Source organism: Carcharodon carcharias, chromosome 6 (assembly GCF_017639515.1).
Source record: "Carcharodon carcharias isolate sCarCar2 chromosome 6, sCarCar2.pri, whole genome shotgun sequence".
Lineage (NCBI taxonomy): Eukaryota > Metazoa > Chordata > Chondrichthyes > Lamniformes > Lamnidae > Carcharodon > Carcharodon carcharias.
This window is the reverse complement of record NC_054472.1, coordinates 176,113,049-176,130,488: the sequence shown is the minus strand read 5'-3', so window position 1 is coordinate 176,130,488 and position 17,440 is coordinate 176,113,049. Positions and strand designations below refer to the sequence as shown.

Genomic DNA, 17,440 nt, shown 5'->3' with positions numbered 1-17,440 from the left:
TGGAGATGAAACAATAGATCAAAATAAATTTTAAAATAGGGAAGAGAAAAAACTAGTTGTGAAAAAAACATAAATTATTGGAAAAAGTGGGATCGGAAAGGGGGTGAGGATGGAGGAGAGAGTTCATGATCTGAAATTGTTGAACTCAATATTTAAGTCTGGAAGGCTATAAAGTGCCTGGTTGGAAGATGAGGTGCTGTTCCTCCAGTTTGCATTGAGCTTCACTGGAACGTTGCAGCAGGCCAAGGACAGACATGTGGGCATGAGAGTAGGGTGGTGTGTTGAAATGGTAAGCAACAGGGAGGTCTGGGTCATGCTTGCGGACAGACCGAAGGTGTTCCGCAAAGCGGGCACCCAGTCTGTGTTTGGTCTCTCCAATGTAGAGGAGACCGCGATAGGAGCAGCGAATGCAGTAGACTAAATTGAGGGAAGTGCAAGTGAAGTGCTGCTTCACTTGAAAGGATTGTTTGGGCCCTTGGATGGTGAGGAGGGGGGAAGTAAAGGAGCAGGTGTTGCACCTTCTGTGGTTGCATGGGAAGGTGCCGTGGGAGGGGGTTGAAGTGTAGGGGGGGCGATGGAGGAGTGGACCAGGGTGTCCCGGAGGGTACAATCCCTGTGGAACGCTGCCAGGAGGGGGAAGGGAAGATGTGCTTGGTAGTGGCATCATGCTGGAGTTGGCGGAAATGGCGGAGGATGATCATTTGAACCTGGAGGCTGGTGGGGTAATAAGTGAGGACAAGGGGGACCCTATCATGGTTCTGAGAGGGAGAGGAAAGTGTGAGGGCAGATGTGAGGGAGATGGGCCGGACACAGTTGAGGGTTAAGGAAGAAGGAAGACATGTCAAAGGAACTGTTTTGGAAAGTTTCTTCAGAAAAATGCTGAATTCTTTCTATTTCTCTTCATACTTTTCCAAAGGTACAAACTTTGACCTGAGGGAATCTTGTAGTCTGTGAAGGTCTTTCAACAAGTTTTGTTTTTCCCTGCGAAGGTTGCCCACCTTGTCTCAAACTCTGTCATCAAGCAGGGTCTGTTTGAGCTTCTTCTGCTGTTCTGCCAGGTTTTGGCTTAAGATGGCCTACATTTCTTCAGGTTAATGAGTCCTTACTCCTTTTTCAAAACAGGAACTCTTCCAGCTTCCCTGATTCTTAAGAGAAAGGAGAAAAAAATACAACAAATTTGCATTGACACATCCTACTTTAGCATTATGGGAATCTAACATTTAGGGAGAAGTAAAAATTGATAAAAACAAATAACTAAAGAGTCAGGCAAAAACAAAATTAGTTTCCACTAAAAAATGTTGTTTCATAGATTATTGTAATATTTGATCTTTGAACCGTTCCAGTTCCCCTGATTTTGTGATTTGCAGTTGTTTATCTTTTAAAATGGAGATGATCGTGTGGAAATATTAGATGGCCTCCAAGGTCTTGTTAACTTGATGACATCATGTTAATGTTAAATATCCATGCTTTTCAATATAGACACTCTTTGCCTGCTGATTTTTGTTCTAGTGTGCCCAGCAGGAAATGAAAGGGTTTTAATAACTGCTTACAAATACTGCTGATGGAAATTTCACTCTCAGGAAGAATTAGCGCAATAGTCCTCATCCTGACTGTATAGAAGCAAAGCTTGTTTGAAGGTGTCATCGATTTGTTAATTAAAGAAGAAATACTGTTTGTTTCCTTGTGTGGATTGTCATGTGCAGTTTTAAATATGATTTTTGACAACTAAACGGCTGAACCTAAAGCACTGGAAAATAGTGCAGTGGCATGACAGAGAATGTTTTGTTTGAAAATATAAGAAGAGCTTTGAGTGCAGTTTTGTCCCAAACATGTATATTTCAAAACCAGAAAAATTGATTTCACTTGCCATAGAACTTGACAAAAATATTTGGTGTACGAATATGTAAGATAATGTCTAATACAAGCAGATATTTTCAACGCCAGGGTTGTGAGAGAAGTAGTAAGAATTCTCTATAAGTTAGAGGGTGTTGTCTCATCCGTCCGTTGGACTTTGCACATACTCTCATGTACTGTTCTAGTTTCCTTTGTGGTAAGCTGGCTGAAGAACCCAGAAGTTGAAATGTCTAGTTCTTTTCCTGTATATTTAATTTTAGTAAACAACTAGCAAAAAAGACTCCTTTGCCAAGCAAAAGAGGCAAGGCCATAAGAATTATTAATCTGTTTCCACGGTGCAAACAACATCCTGTCACACTGTGCGTGTTCTCATCCATTGATTTCAGTTAATTTGTGGTCGTCATAGTCTGCTGTTTCTGCCACAGTGTTTAAGTCTAGCACCTGAGTACTTGTGATATCTGCAGTGCATGCAGACATTATGAAGCCTCACACTGTTTCTGAAGTCTGTCTCAATCTGCTAATATAACATGTTCAAGTGCAGCTGGATGTGCATTGTTGAATTCCACATCTTGATTATGCAGAGTGATGAAGTGAATGTTACCAATGTGAAGGTTACACAGACAAATGACTGGAGTTGGGAAAAAGGTAGCTCTTTTTAAATCTTCTTACAAAATGTATTTTAATTTCAGCAGAAAATAACTTTTTTCAATAACTACCTAGGTTTTATGTTTCGACTAGATACGATCAGGAGTTTGTTGAACTTCAATGTACCACAGCCAAAATGCTGTCAAAGAGGCTATTTTAAGAAATGACTGCTAATTATAAGCACCTGTGTCTGTTTTAAGTGTGATCTATCCTGACTGAGGGTCATACTGAGGCTTGGGGCAGCCACCAAAGAGGTGAAATGAGGAAAGGCTGTCTAAGGCCTTTCAGCCATATTACACCGAGAAGCTGGAAGCTGTGTAGAACCCCTTGGCTGTATGCCTGACATGGACTGTATATTTTGAATGTCAAGAATAATGAAATTGTAATGAGGTACCTCAGAGGATGCTGTATGGAGAGAAGTTGAATTCTGTCGCATTTTCTGTAATATTCATTTTGAAATGTTTTGTAATGTATTTTTTTTACAACTTTCATGAATAAAGTATATTTTTGAAAAACAAACTATCCTGACAATTTTAAGCAACTTAGTTTTTTTTTCTCTTTGTCGTTTCAGCTGAACAAGAATTTGTCAAGATAATCATCGTTGTTGTGGTAATGACAGTGATGGTCGTTGTGATCATTTGCTTGCTGAACCACTACAAACTTTTAACGCGGTCTTTTGTAAACCGACAAAGTCAAGGCAGGCGGCAAGAGGAAGCTTTGCAGCCAGTAAGTTCAACACTGTACACTTATTGTTAAAATTGAAACTATTTTACAAAATAACAGTGTAGGAATATATATATTGTGAGCACATTACCAAATCGTTCCAATAATTTAAATAAATGCTGACTTTTGTTCCTAAATTGCTCATTCCACTGTTATTGAACTTTATTAAATTTGCATAACCTTGGCTAGTGGCTGGAATTTAAGAATGTACCAGAATTAAAACCTTTTTAAACCTTTATTGCTTAATTTTTGCAAAATGTACACCTGTTCAACAGTAGACATGGGCTTCTACAATTTTGAATGTAATGTTATGTAATGAGGAAACCTGTTGAATTTGAAATGTGAAATGGGCAGACTTTTCAAAGTTAAGAATTTCACATTTTCTTCCTCAAATGTTTACAGAGCTTATTAGATTTTGCTTAGAAACATTCATGGTTAACACACATCATAAAGATCTTTGGTTTCATCAGGTTACGAACCTATATGTGTTTAAAGAATACAATTTGAGTAAAAAAAATTTTCTCAAGTGATTATAATGCAAATTAACATAATTGGGAACACATATAATTTGCATAAAAATAAATGGATATATGAAGTTGACAGGTAGGTAAAGGTGTTTACACATCCAGGCATGGTTGTAGGATTTTAATTTTTTAAGTTCTTTATTGGGATGTGGGCATTGCTGGCCAGGCCAGCATTTGTTGCCCATTTTTTATTGCCCTTGCGAATGCGATGGTGAGTTGCCTTCTTTAATCATTTGGGGTGGGTATTCCCACAGTGCGGTTAGCAAGGGAGTTCCAGGACTTTGATCCAGTGACAGTGAAGAAACATTGTCACAGTTTCAAGTCTGGATGATGTGTGGCTAATAGGGGAACTTGCAGGTGGTGGTGTTCCCATATGTCCATATTTTAATGGCCAGCAAGGTGTTGTGGGGAATAGATTATTGGTGTACCATACCACTGTGCCACAAAGTGATGGAAAGCATTTCTCCCTCTCCCTCTAACACCTGCTCCTACAATCAGAAGAAACTAGTGAGGCTGATTTTTGTCTGCTAGTGTAAATCAGTTATAAATGGTTAAGAATTTGTGCTAATCCCACCATAATGGCAATGGGTTAATAGCACTCTCACTTCTTGAATCAGTTTATTTGCAAAATTATTCAAGATCAACAGATGGTGAGAATTAAAGGAAAGTATTACACTTGGGTGACAAAACCGATGATACAACTTTTATAGAAAGCATTTCAATCCTTGTCAATGCTGAAGGAACAGGGAATTAATAAGTGTCAGCTAAATATGAGGGAAAAAAACCCATGTGCAGGTATGAGGCTGCAAAAGAGTGACCAAGCATCCCAATACACCCATTTGGTTACTGAAGTGAAGGTAATGCTGCATGTAAAAAGGTTATGCTCTGCCCTACTCCACAGCACCATTCCATAAACCCACATTGCTGCAATGCCTAGAAAGAAATAGGGGAAAAGCTTCTGGCTGTAGCTGCCAGTATTGTCTCTGGTTATCATATGCCCAGCAGCAGCTGGTCCATCTCAACATCTGGCTCTCTGCTGGCCCATAGCCAGTAAAGACAGTAATCCACAGCTAGAATCATAGCATCTTACAGCACAGAAGGAGGTCATTTGTCCCAACGTGTCTGCGTCAGCTCTGTGAAAAAGCTGTCCAGTTAGTCCTGCACTCAACTTTTTCACTGTAACTTTGCAAATTAGTCCTCTTCAAATACACATCCAATTGGCTTTTGAAAGTCCCTATGTAATCCATTTCATAAACTTTTCAGATAGTGTATTCCAGACCATAACTACCATATCTTTGTGAAATAATTTCTTCTCATTTCTCCTCTAACTCTATTGTCAAATATTTTAAATCTCTGACCTTTAATTACCAACCCACTTACCAGAGGATGCAATTTCTTCCCACTTGGTCTGTCAAAAGCTTTCATTATTTTGGATACCTGTCTTAAGTTTCCTCTTAACTTCTCTTTTTAGAAGAGCAATCTCAGTTTTTCTAATTCTCCACAGAATTGAAATCTCTTCCCCATGGTATCATCACCTATAAATCTCCTCTGTACCTCTACAAGGTTTGATATACTTCCTTAAAGCCACAGTGCCCAAAATTGTACATAATACCACAGCTGAGGTCTAACCAGTGATTTGTAAAGATTTACCATGATATCCTTGTTTTTGTCTTCAGTGCTGCTATTTACAAAACTAAATATCCCATTTGCTTTCTTAACTCCTTGTGTAACCAATTAGGCTTTGTTGGCTGATGATCACCCCAACTTGCCTTCTCTTATGTAAGACATGACTGTCATTGGAGCACCAAGACTTAGGGGCAGCATTAGGAAGACTAAGAAAATGTAGTTGCACAGCCTAGGCATGGGTGATGCACAGCCTGGGCACGGGTGTTAATCACATGTACATAAAGTTCACTATTGTAAATAAATTCTCATGGATGTCTCCCCACCAATGGCTCCTTGTTCTGATGAGTAGTGTTTGTGTCACTCACATGTGAAACCTTGGTACCTACACAAGATAAAGGCAGGTGTCTCAGTCCAGGGCCTCTTCCGTGTGCTTTGTGCAGCCTTTAGACCAAAGTGGTGGTCTCACACTCCCTGGACACATTATTGATGCCTGCACCTCAATGGTGCTTATCATTGCTGCCAGAATGTCGTGGGCAGGCATCACAGAGTTCCACCATTCTTCTGTATGCTCTCAGCACCTTTAAGTTGGGGCTGGCTCCCATCACATCAGCATCTGCTCCTGAAGGGGTCAGGTGCTGAAGATAGACAAAGGATCGGGTGCTTTTAAAGTTTCATGACTGCATCTCCATGATATGACCCTGATCACTGAGCGTAAGTGAGCTGCCCTTGGACAGACAGGCATCAGACATTCTCAGAGACTATGTGAAGATCCATGGAGTGTCCTCACTGCATGTTGTCATCATCCTCTTGGAATCGAGTTAACTAGTACGGCCTCCACTGCATCTCCATGACAGAGGGTATGTGCACTGGCGTAAGCCAGACTGGAGTCAAATGTTCACAGATGCAATGTGAGGGTCTATGGTGTCTCCTCACTGCATGTCCTCATCATTCTTCCCAAATCTAGCAGCTATGAGGGCATCCCAAGTGCGCCTACCTTGTCTAGCCAGTGCAAGAGCCTCATCGCCATCATCATCGCCTTCAAGGACCTCCTCACCCTCATCCCTGTCGACGTCCTCCTCATTGGAGGATTCCTCCAACCCTTCCATCTCCTCCTCAGTCAGCTCCTCTTCCTGTTGCAGCATCAGGTTGCAAAGGGCGCAGCAGGCAACAATGATGCGTGACACCCTCTGTGGACTATATTGCAGGGCTCCACCAGACCATCCAGGCCCCGAAATCTCATTTTCAACATCCCAATGGCTTGCTCCACCAAGTTGCTAGTTGCAGCATGAGCCTCGTTGTACTTTTGCTCTGCTGCAGTCTGAGGCCGTCGCACGGGTGTCATCAGCCATGTCCTCTGCAAGTAGCCGTTGTCCCCAAGGAGTCATCCCTGCAGCCTCTGTGGTCCATGAAGATGTCAGGGATCTGTGACTGACTTGTAGGAATCATGGCACTCCCTGGAAACTGTGCACAGATCTGCAGGATGCGTTTGTGGTGGTTGCACCCCAGTTGCACATTCAGTGAATGAAAGCCTTTGTGGTTGACATAGTTGATCACTTGATGCGACGGAGATCTGAGTGCCATGTGAGTGCAGTTAATGGCACCCTGCGCTTGTAGGAAAACTGAGATCTGGACAAATCCAATTGCTCTTGCATCCTGGCTATCTTGGTCCAGGGTGGAATGCACTAAGTTGTGTGTCCTCATGAAGGTAGTGTCCATGACATCATGGATGCATTTGTGGGTGAAGGCTTGTGATATCCCACAGAGGTGACCTATGGAGCCCAGAAAGGAGCTACTAGAATAAAAATTGAGCACCGCGGTCCCTTTCACAGCCACGGGCAGTGGATGCCCTCAGATACTGTCAATGTGCAAATGCAACAAAACCTGGACAATATCCAGGCTTGGGCTGACAACTGGTAAGTAACATTTGCGTCACACAAGTGTCAGGCAATGACCATCTCCAACAAGAGAGAATCCAACCATCGCTCCTTGATGCTCAATGGCATTACTATCACTGAATGCCCCACTATCAACATCCTGGGGGTTACCATTGACCAGAAACTGAACTGGACTAGCCATATAAATATTGTGGCTACAAGAGCAGATCAGAGGCTAGGAATCGTGCGATGAGTAACCCACCTCCTAACTACCCAAAGCCTGTCCACCATCTACAAGGCACAAGTCAGGAGTATGATGGAAAACTCCCCACTTGCCTGGATGAGTGCAGCTCCCACAACCTTCAAGAAGCTTGACACCGTCTAGGACAAAGCAGCCCACTTGATTGGCACCACATCCACAAACATTCACTCCATCCACCACCAACGCACAGTAGCAGCAGTGTGTACCACCTACAAGATGCACTGCAGGAATTCATCGAGGCTCCTTCGGCAGCACCTTCCAAACCCACCATCAAGAAGGACAAGAGCAGCAGATAGATGGGAACACCACCACCTGTAAGTTTCCCTCCAAGTCACTCACCATCCTGACTTGGAAATATATCACAGTTCCTTCGCTGTCGCTGGGTCAAAATCATGGAACTCCCTTCCTAATAGTACTGTGGGTGTACCTACACCATTTGGACTACAGCTGTTTAAGAAGACAGCTCACCACCACCTTCTCAAGGGCAAATAGGGATGGGCAATAAATGGTGGCCCAGCCAGCGAAGCCCACATCCCATGAATGAATTTTTTAAAAAGCTGGCAGATGTGACTGACCAGTTCCTTAGACATACGCAGTCTTCGACACTTGTTCTCGGTCATATGCAGGAATGCAAAGCAGTGTCTGTAGATTCTAGGTCTAGCTAGGTGCCAACCAGCGTCAGCTTGCTGTGGCTCTTCAGTGGCATGTGCAGGAGCCCCATTTGCTCCTTCTTCCTGAGGGTGCTGCTTCTCCCTCTATGCAGCCTGGCACCTCCGTCGTTCTCTTCTCCGACATTTTCGCTCTCTGTATGCTGCGAGGCATACAGCTAGTTCACCAGCCTCCATGCTCCTGATGTGCTCCTCCTGCAGAATGAAAGGGAGAGACGCAAGGGTCAGCTTGCGTGTTCTAAGAACCTTTCTTATTTAAGTCCAAAGGCCCCTTAATGCATCCTGGGGAGTGCTGGCCACCACTTGGATGGCTAGGGATTAGTGCGCCTGCATGGCTGCCCGAAACTCCACCCTCCTCCACCCCATTCCACCTGACCAATTGGCGACTGACTGTATGCTATGCTCTGAGCTCAGGTGCAGGTATGCTCCTAACCCGCACTTCAAGGCTGCACTGTTAGCTTGAACCATGGGGGAGACTGGTCCAAACCAGGATGATGACATTGCAAGGGACTGTGAGCACCTCCACCAGTGACTGCTTCATGGCCAGCTTTCACAAGGAGATTGTACAATGTGCTCAGTCGTCCAATTGTTCTGCAGTCCCCTAAAAGGCTCATTAGCTTGCAATGTGTGCCCAAGGGGCGAAAAGCTTTGAAGCACTTGGTAGCATGTTTTTTCCTCTGTTTGCTTGAGTGGGCAGATAAGCTAGGGGCCTGACTCCATGCACGGCAATGTGGCTGTGTCTGATCTGTCTCAGTTGCAAAGAAATGGCCACTTTATACAAGGTTTCCCTAATGCATAGCTGCTTACACACACACACACACACACACACACACACACACACACACACACACACACACACACACACACACACACACACACACACGTGCTTGTGCACTGCCTTCAACCGTTGATCAGCCCTTGCCTCCCCCCAAGTCACCTCAACTGCAGGGCAGCCCTTGGCCTCCCCCCAAACCCCCTCACAAAACACACCTCAAATTTGAAATCCAACAGGTGACCCTCGTGGGCGCTGCACAGCATTACTGTGCACTCACCTCTGAGTTCCCCTTGAATTACATCTCACAAAGTGCATGCCTTATATATGCTGTTGTGAAACACACGTCGACGTGCTTGGACGATCCAGCATGGGAAGATGATTCCGGCAGGCTGACTTTGTATTGATATGGAGATGTATTAAATTACAATGAGGCTGCCGATGCCCGATGGCGGAAAACGTGGCCTGCCATTGATGGGCTGAGCAGACGACCGTAAACTGGTTTCACGACGTCATGAAAATTACTTTTGACTTTCTTGCTATATTGTCCGCTCATGCCACCGAGCATGCCCAACACCAGCAGCCACAGAAAATTCCATCCATCGTTTTTAACCAATGTCACATTTGTACAAGAATTTTGAGCAGATAATGGAGGATAGTTGAGGCCCACTAACAACATTGGTAAAAAAAAAATAAAATATAGAGGGAATTGAAGTGTAGCCTCGAGTGCTATTCCATGAGTCCATGTTTTACTTTCTTCCTCATAAGTGACTCGCAACACGCAAACACCTCTTAGCTGTGCAACTCAGCCAACTTCAAATGTGCTGCCCTCTTCACCCACATCCAACCCCTTCCCGACACCCTCGTAGAGCTTGATGTCTCAGTGTACGTTGGTATAATTCACTTTAGTAAAATTTCACTTCATAAATTTATGCACAATTCTGAAACTCTTTCATTACTATCCTTGTTTCATGCCCATGTCCTTACTATCCAATAATGCATTAATTATTTCCAATTTTAAGGGATCTCTTTCATCTTGGGTATGATTACGGCAGGACTGTTGAGGCTGGCTTCCTCCATTTATCTTTCACTCTCCTCTTGCACCCACTGTGGTCATTTGTGTTTTCTTTCCTCGCTGCTTTCCTAAGCTTTCTACCCTGTGCTGTGTTTTGGGATTCTCTGTAATGGTCCTCCTCACTATGTTACTGTTCCAGACCTACCTATTTATATCTTACCTTTCTTTCTCTGTTGCACTCAGCTTGGGAATTATATCTCCCTATTCTCCTTTTAGAATTTGCATCAGCCCCTTTAAACCTTGTTTTTTCCCCTTCCACTCAATTCCATGCTCTTGATTTCTCTTGATTCAACAACATGTGCCACCAACTGACACCATGTTAGTCAGTTAGTTGCTTTGCTTTGCTCTCCTCTGGCCTATTTAGGTGCCAGCTTTTCCTATGCTAATGATGAGCCATTCTGTCCAAACAAGTAACAACTGGAATGACTTATTGCATTGTTCCTGTTCCCTTTTTAACCCTTATACAGAAGTATGATTCTAAGTTTGCCTCCAACCCTCCACTATGTGAGCCAACGCAGTAAACATTGGCAGGCTTTTTGACTGTGGTTGATGGGGAAGAGAATTGCGGCTGAGTGATCCTTGTCCCATTTAATATAAATGTGCTTGATGCTACCCTGGCTGAGATTAGTTAATTTAGCAGAAACCAGGAACCAAATCTAGTACTTTTCTGCTCTAATACAAAAGCAAAATACTGTGAATTTTGGAACTATGAATTAAAAACAAAAAATTCTGGAAATACTCGGCAGGCCTGATAGTATTTGTGAGAGAAAAACAGAGTTAACAGATGAAAGATTACAGATCTGAAATGTTAACTCTTTTTCTCTTTCCATAAATGCTGCCAGACCTACTGAGTATTTCTATCAGTTTCTGTTTTTACTTCTATGCTCTATATGGCTATAGAGCGTACTGGGTGGTTCATCACGCATTGAGCCAAAAACTTCTATCAGTAACACTCTGGCTGCTAGGATATCCAGCAGTGACCCAGGGTTGCTTGCCCTATGTTTCTTTTCCTTTTCCTCACCTGTGCAAAGTGTTTAAGGTGCTTTTAAGGGGAATCTAGATAAGTACATGAGGGAGAAAGGAACAGAAGGATCTGCTTATGGGGTTAGATAAATTAGTGTATGTGGCGACTCATGTGAAGCATAAACACTGATATAGGCCAGTTGGGCTGAATAATCTTTTTCCGTGCTATATATTCTGTATAATTCTGCTCAATGTTCTCTACTTAAGATCTGACCTAAATGTGAAACTTACCATTTAAAACATTGGAATTTAAAATCAATTCCTAGAGGCCCAGAGTTCTAGCATGCCCTCCTAGTTTTGATGTTCTTGAAGGCTTGAAACCTGTTCTTTGAAAGCTGTCAAAGAAATTAAGTGCTCTTATCATACAGTTGTCTCTATTGAGTCCAAACAAACTTTGCATGTGGGAAGCACCTTGGGGCTTCTAGTTTAAGGTTCTATAACAAATCTTGTTATCGAAACCTTAATTGTATGTAGGGTAAGTATTAATGTGGGGGTGGGGAAATATTCACTTGAGCCCCTAATAGTTAAACACAGACTAAAGCTATGGTGGTTAGGTTAGGAGGTTGATGCTTGTAATATGTAATTTTTAATAAATAGAAAAGCATGTAAAGATTGGCTCCAGTTTTATGCTTCATCAATTGGCTTTCTGGAATAGAACATTGTAGCACCTAAAAGTGAAGCTTGGAAAATAAGAATAAAGGTTCAGGTTTAAAGCTACAATCCTAATAGCCATTCTGAAAAATGGCAAAAAGGCAAGTATAAATTCTTGATTAAACTCCAATGTTATCGAACTCTAAACCATTTGACCTGTAGAAGAACTAAGTAGATATGTGGATATAGGTTACGTCCCTACCAAAGGAGCAACAAGAAATGACCTTTGAGTTGTTATTCTTACCAGAAGTAAAATCAGAAGTAAAGTATTTTGTGAGCTAGTGCCCATCAGTTCGATAGTGATGATGGTTTGGACTTTCTAATGGTGTTATTGAATTAGCTTTACAATAGGATGATCTATTAAACTGTCAGACTTTGATATTTGGTCATTCTTTGGAGAATTACATAATGGACTTTAACAGATTGCGTAGAAGATTGATATGATTCAATTTGGGGATTCCTGGATCAGCACTAGCATATAAATTGTTGGATTTTGCTAATTTGGACAGGCTGCTGCTTCTAACTGTTCAGTTCTTAGAGGGAAGACCAGATGGATCAGATGTCTGCTGCCTTGAAAGTATTTCTTGGGAAACAGTCATTTCCCTCAGCCTTTGTGGAACAAATAGCGCATTTCACATAGACACAAAGAATAGGGGACTCAATGATTGTCGGATTTTGAAATGGTCCAGATACTGGATGCAGGCATCAATGTGTTTTAAGAATTAAGGACAGGCAGAATGAGGATGAAAGCATCTTTAGCAGATATGGCTGTTGCAGCAGGAGAGAGAATTGGAAAAGCAATAATAGCTGAATGAATTCCGGGAAAGTCCAAGGAACAGTTAATATGTGCTTCAGATGTGACTCAAAGTATCATTGTGCAATGAATTGCACAAAGCGGATCTTTGGAATGACACACAATACAGAGAATTCTGAGGATGAGGATGAAAATAATGATTTTCCAGACCAATTATACTAGTCACAAAGAGCTTTAGTCCTGTGAATGTTAGTTGCAGAGTCGTTTAACAGTGCAATGCTTGTGTTTGTACTGTACATGGAATAACTTGGTTAAAATGTTATCTTAATTCACTGAGTGGTGAAGATTGATGCAAGGTTAAGGAATGTTAAAGTACTACTTTCTTTAGGTTTGATAACGACAACACATTGAGGTCACTAAAGACCATTTTATAAGTACTGCCATGGTCTCTAGTGAGATACATATGATGTTGAGTAAATTTGCTATGATAAAGGTACACATGAAACTTCATATGAAGCATGATAAGGCAGCTAATTTTGGAAAATCAGTGGATCTGCAGTTTACCTAATCAGGCCATTATTGCATCCCCTAAACAAAACCTGATGTTTCTCATCAGAGTGTTATACAAGTATTAATGGCATCAGACAATGAGTCAGAGACAAAAAAAAATTGTCTTAAAGTTGCATAAACAATTTGTTCACCCTACTTGTCAAAAGTGAAAATCCTGTTAAAAGATGCAGAACTGATTGATGAAGGATATATGGGGCTAAAAGAGGAAATTAGTGAGAAATGTGAAATCTGTAAGAAATACTGGGGGACTACCCTATTATAAATTTTCCATTGGCATGTGATTTAATGAGGTGATGCCATTGACCTAAAGCTATGGGACAAAGAAATATTTTCATTCTACATTTCGTGGGTCTCACAACCAGCTTTAGTCTTTCTCCAATAATACTTATTAAAGACAAAAGGGTTATTGTAGACAAAATCCTGGAGAAATGGATAGGAACCAGCCTTGAGACATCAGCAAAGCTTCTAAGTGATAATGGAAGAGAATTTGCCAATGATGAGTTCAGAGACTTGGGAAACCATGAACATAGAGGTGATGGTATATAATGGTATTGTCACTGGACTGATAAGTTAGAGACCCAGGATAGTGCTCTGGGGACCCAGATTCAAATCCTACCACAGCAAGTGGTGTAATTTGAATTCAGTAAAAATCTGGAATTAAAAGTCTAATGATGACCATGAAACCAATGTCGATTGTCATAAAAATGCATCTGGTTCACTAATGTCCTTTAGAAAAGGAAATCTGCCGTCCTCACCTGGTCTGGCCTACATGTGACTCCAGATCTGCAGAAATGTGGTTGACCCTTAAATGCCCCCTGAAATGGTCTAGCAAGTCAGTTGTATCAAACTGCTAAAAAGTCCATAAAAAAGAATGAAACCGGGCTGACCACCCAGCATTGACTTAAGCACCGGAAACGACAATAACTAGCCCTGTTGACCCTTCAAAGTCCTTCTCACTAACATCTGGAGGGGCTTGTGTGAAAATTGGGAGATCTATCTCACAAACTAGTCAAGCAACAGCCTGACATAGTCAGAAATAGTCATACTCAAAGAATCGTACCTTACAGATCTTGTCCCAGACACCACCATCACCATGGGTATGCCCTGACCCACCGGCAAGACAGACCCAGCAGAGCTGGTGGCACAGGGATATGTAGTCGGGAAGGGGTTGCCCTGGGAGTCCTCAACATCGACTCTGGACCACATGCAATCTCATGGCATCAGCTCAAACATGGGCAAGGAAACCTCCTGCTGATTACCACATCAACATCCCTCCACCTCAACTGATGAATCAGCACTCCTCCTTGGTGAATGTAACTTGGAGGAAGCACTGAGGGTGGCAAGGGCGCAGAATGTACTCTGGGTGGGGCGCTTCAATGTCCATCACCAATAGTGGTTTGGTAGCACCACCATAGACCGAGCTAGCCAAGTCCTAAAGGACATAGCTGCTAGACTGGGTCTGTGGCAGGCAGTGAGGGAACCAACAAGAGGGAAAACCATATTTGTCCTCATCCTCACCAACCTGACTGCCACAGATGCATTTGTCCATGGCAGTATCAGCAGGAATGACCACCACACAGTCCTTGTGGAGATGAAGTCCCATCTTTACATTGAGGATACCCTCCATTGTGTTGTGTGGCACCATCACTGTACTAAATGGGATAGATTTCGAACATATCTAGCAACTCCAGTATGGGCATCCATGAGGCATGGTGGGCCATCAGCAGCAGCAGAATTGTACCTCATGGCCCGGCATATTCCCCACTCTGACATTACCACCAAGCCAGGGGATCAACCCTGGTTCAATAAAGAATGCAGGAGGGCATGCAGGAGCAGCACCAGGTGCCAGCCTGGTGAAGCTATAACACAAGACTACTTGCGTGCCGAACAGCATAAGCAGTGAAAGCATAAGCGATTCCACAGCCAACGGATCAGATCTAAGCTCTGCAGTCCTGCCATATCCAGTCATGAATGGTGGTGGACAATTAAACAACTCATAGAGGAGGCGGCTCCACAAATATCCCCATTCTTAATGATGGAGGAGCCCAGCAAATCAGTGCAAAAGATGAGGCTGAACCATTCACAACAATCTTCAGCCAGAAGTGCCGAGTGGATGATCCATCTTGGCCTCCTCTGGAGGTCTCCAGCATCACAGATGCCAGTCTTCAGACAATTCAATTCAGCCCATGTGAAATCAAGAAAGGGCTGAAGGAACTTGATTCTGCAAAGGCTATGGACCCTGACATAATTCCAGCAATAGGACTGAAGACTTGTGCTCCAGAAATTGCCACGCCCCCATCCAAGCTGCCCCAGTACAGCTACAACACTGGCATCTACCTGGCAATGTACAAAATTGCTCGGGTATGTCCTGTACACAAAAAGCAGGGCAAATCCAACCCGGCCAATTACTGCCCCATCAGTCTATTCTCCATTATCAGTGAAGTGATGGAAGGGGCCATCAATAGTGCTATCAAGCGGCACTTGCTTAGCATTAACCTGCTCACTGATGCTCAGTTTGGGTTCCGTCAGGGTCACTCAGCATCTGACCTCATTACAGCCCTGGTTCAAGCATGGACTAAAGAGCTGAACTCCAGAGGTGAGGTGAGAGTGACTGCCCTTGACATCAAGACAGCATTTGACCATGTAGCATCAAAAAGCCCTAGCCAAACTGGAATCAATAGGAATCAGGAGGAAAACTCTCCATTGGTTAGAGTCATACCAAGCACAAAGGAAGAGGGTTGTTGGTTTTGGAGGTCAATCATCTCAGCTTCAGGACGTCATTGCAGGAGTTCCTCAGGATAATGTTCTAGGCCCTACCATCTTCAGCTGCTTCACCAATGACCTTCCTTCCAACATAAGGTCAGAAGTGGGTATGTTCACAATGTTCAGCACCATTTGCAACTCCACAGGATACTGAAGCAGCCCATGTCCAAATGCAGCAAGACCTGGGCAACATCCAAGCTTGGGTTGACAAGTGCAAGTAACATGCATGCCACACAAGTGCCAGGCAGTGACTATCTCCAGCAAGAGAGAATCTAACAATCGCCCCTTGACATTGAATGGCACAACTATCGCTGAATCCCCCAATATCAACATCCTCCCCCAAGAGATACCATTCTCCAGAAACTAAACTGGACTAGCCACATAAATACGGTGCATACAAGAGCAGTTCAAAGGCTTGGAATCCTGCGACGAGTAATGCAACTCCTGACTTCCCAAAGCCTGTCCACCATCCACTAGGTACAAGTCAGGAATGTGATGGAATACTCATCACTTGCCTGGATGAGTGCAGCTCCCACAATACTCAAGAATCTTGACAGAATCTAGGATAAAGCAGCCGCTTGATTGGCACCCCTTCCACAAACATTCACTCCCTCCACCACTGACAAACAGTGGCAGCAGTGTACCATCTCTAGATGCACTGCAGGAACTCCCCAAGGCTCCTTCGGCAGCATCTTCTAAACCCACGACTGCTATCATCTAGAAGGACCAAGGGTGTCAATGCATGGGAACACCACCACCTGGAAGTTCCCCTCTAAGCCACTCACTATCCTGACTTGGCAATATAATGCCGTTCCTTCACTGTTGCTACGCCAAATTCTGGAACTCCCTCCCTAACAGCACTGTGGGTGTACTTACACCACAGGGACTGCAGCTGTTCAAGAAGGCAGCTCACCAGCACCTTCTCAAGGGCAATTAGGGATGGGCAATAAGTGCTGTCCTAGCCAGCGATGCCCACATCCTGTAAATGAATAAAAAGGTCTCTGTGAAAGGAATCATGTGATGATAGATGAAATGCTGCATAAAATTTTAGCTGATCATCCAGACTGCAAGTGGACAACCACCCTAGCATGGGCTATGCAAAGAATTCACATCGAATCTTTGGAGCGTATAGTCCCTGTCAATTAATCTATGGATGAAATCCCAAATTGCCTTCTGTGCTGTGTGATAGTCCTCCTGCTTTTGAAGCTATTGCAATTAGTTTGATTTTTTTTTCTGCACATTTGAATGCTTTATATACAGGGAGATGGGCTTTTATCAAGCCTGAGGTTTTGGGAAGATTCAGAGAGCTCTGAGGCATTGTAAAGGACTATCCAAAACAGAATTTAATTCAGGGTATTTGGTGTATTAAAAGAGAGATTCATAGGAAATGGAAAGGCCCTAGTAAGATAATAGGTCATGATGGTAAGAAAATACTAATCAAACTATTATGATTCATTCCTTAATTTAATTGGAATTAATTACAAAATCTCGGACTTTGAGCAGCTGATAGAGGTAAATGAGGCATCTCGTGCCTCAAGTGCTTGTGTTTGTAATTAAGTTCCTGAGGAACAGAATATAGTAAATCGTGGGCTGGATAGTGATAATTTCAGTAATCACGACACACAGGACAGAGCTATCATATCCAAAAGTTAATTG

The 17,440-nt window shown here is 43.0% G+C and overlaps 1 protein-coding gene across 4 annotated transcripts in view; it reads left to right on the top strand.

The window, feature by feature from the left end:
* The window catches only part of ldlrad4a (low density lipoprotein receptor class A domain containing 4a), a 442,850-nt gene that overhangs the window by 398,446 nt on the left and 26,964 nt on the right, over positions 1-17,440 (top strand). For 3 of the 4 annotated variants that reach the window (XM_041189957.1, XM_041189960.1, XM_041189958.1), the window contains one exon: positions 3,071-3,225. In XM_041189957.1, coding sequence (XP_041045891.1) covers positions 3,071-3,225 — 155 coding nt within the window. Of the gene's footprint in view, positions 1-2,285; positions 2,500-3,070; positions 3,226-17,440 lie in introns of those variants that run through there. The other variant, XM_041189959.1, reaches the window with a different exon arrangement.